The 2,105-nt window shown below is 41.0% G+C and overlaps 1 protein-coding gene across 1 annotated transcript in view; it reads left to right on the top strand.

Moving 5' to 3' along the window:
* CTTNBP2 (cortactin binding protein 2) overlaps window positions 1-2,105 on the top strand; it is a 171,791-nt gene that overhangs the window by 120,054 nt on the left and 49,632 nt on the right. Inside the window, exon 10 of the mRNA XM_019515765.1 lies at window positions 430-684. Coding sequence (XP_019371310.1) covers window positions 430-684 — 255 coding nt within the window. The remainder of the gene's footprint in view (window positions 1-429; window positions 685-2,105) is intronic.

The raw sequence follows: 2,105 nt of genomic DNA on the forward strand, positions 1-2,105 counted from the left end.
TGACAAGGGTCCAGTAACAGATTTGTATATTAACTTTGTAAATAATGGAGTTTTTCATCATAATTTACTGCAAATTTACATCATAATGCAAAACATTTTTGCAGAGATTTTCGTGGCTTCTGTTTACTCTCCACTGAGTTATGTTCTTAGTGGATCCTTACGCGCCATATGATATAATTAAACAAATGTATTTTCCCAAGAAGGGATCACCTACCTTTCCTCTTTATTATCAAGTATCTCACACAATTATGCACTGAGCCCAGCATATGGACTGTCTTTCTCAAAGCTGGGACATTATTTGTAGCTAATCCTGGTGTATTTAAAAGATTTATAGTGAACAGGTCCAATAAAAGCAATTACTAATACAAATTCTATAACCACTTTTCTGTGTGTGTGATACGACTGTGGTTTTTATTTTTGTATGTTCAGGATGGGTGGACACCAATTCATGTAGCTGTAGATTCTGGTAATGTTGACAGTCTCAAGCTCCTTATGTACTATGGAGAGCCAGAGAATGGAAACTTTATGAATGATGCAGAGCCTAATTCAGACTACTTTGACTTGGAGTGCAATCAAGACAGCTACAGCAGTAAAGCAAAGCCTGTTGTTTCTGCAGATCTCATCAACCATGCTGACAAAGATGGCTGGACTGCTGCCCATATTGCAGCATCAAAAGGTTTTAAGGTCTGTCTATATAAGTGTAACTTGGTAAAGATTAAATTACTGTTCCATTTATTCTGCATATACTTAATATAGCCATAATGAGTTGCTGATGTGTCTAAATGTATATGTTCATAGTTAAAAAAAAAAATCTGCATTTTGCAAATACAGTCTCTGGTCTCTCTGTGGAAAATTATAACACAGAAATTCATGCAATAACAACTGATTTAGTTTCTGTTCTTTGGGCAGGCTTTACAGGAGGAAATGAGCTGGTTAGCTAGAAAAACTGTGATTGCTGGCAAAAATCCACTCTGACCTATTGCACCCTGCCTGACTCTTGTAATCAAGGCAGTTTCTTGACACAGAACTACTGCAACATTTGGCATCAAAAGCTTCCTTTAGCTAACTTTGAATGCGTAGGGGATTTGGCATTTCTTCAAATGGAAAGTAAGAGTTGTCATTCAAATCTGAATCTATTTTCTAGAGCAGTGCTTTTCAACCTTTTTAGATTCAAGACACCCCTCAGTAGACTCAAGCCACTTCTCATAAAATGCCAGCTCTTAGCTTTCACTGACTTTTGACTATGGAGAAATAATAGACCAGTTCTTCTGTTGCAGAAAACCCAGGCCCCTGACAGATGTTACACTTAAGATGTGATTAACCAATTGTATCTTAAGTAGTAACCCAACCACATATTTAGGCAGTTAATGGCACAATAAATGGAAAATAAGTCACAAAATTATGCCACAAAATATGTGGCATCATGCTTTAAATTGAATGTATGGCAGGGTCCCCACCCTGCAGCCTGATGCCAGCTGCATGGAGGAGCTCTGAGACCAGCCCCAGTACAATCCCAGGGCTCAAACCCACAATCAGCTGGTTGTTGGTCCCAGGCTCAGGACTTAGTCAGAGCCTTGAACTTGCTTTGGTGCAGCCCCAAGGCTGAGACAGACAGTTTCCAGCCAGCCCTGATGTGGTCCTGAGCTAAGACAGTCAGCTGATAGTTGGTCCCAGCCCATGGGTCACACCAATTTACCAGGTACTTGGTCCAGGATAATGATCCTGTGTTCCTCCTGCACTGAAGAGCAGTAATGGTGTGATTGGGATCTCTTCCCTGGTCCCAAAGTTGCACATCCTGCAATGCATGTGTGGCACAACAGGAAGCCTGATTGTTGGGATCAGGAGACAGATCCCATCACAACATGAAGTGAACATATGCCAGGGTCCACAGAAGGAACACAACAGGTCAGAATGTTTTAGACGCTATGGATTCTTTCTTGAAATGTCTTAGCTTATCTTGTGAATCGTGTGCAGGTCAGGTGTACGTGCAGTTCCTGAATTGCATGGTACCCTTAAAAGGATACCATGGCTCCCCCAGGTGCTATAGAGTCCTGGTTGAGAATCACAATACTAGAGAGAGAATGGAGCAGAGAGGTTATTGCTGA

This window comes from Gavialis gangeticus, unplaced genomic scaffold (assembly GCF_001723915.1).
Source record: "Gavialis gangeticus isolate Ggan-Ray unplaced genomic scaffold, GavGan_comp1, whole genome shotgun sequence".
In the NCBI taxonomy this organism is placed as follows: domain Eukaryota; kingdom Metazoa; phylum Chordata; order Crocodylia; family Gavialidae; genus Gavialis; species Gavialis gangeticus.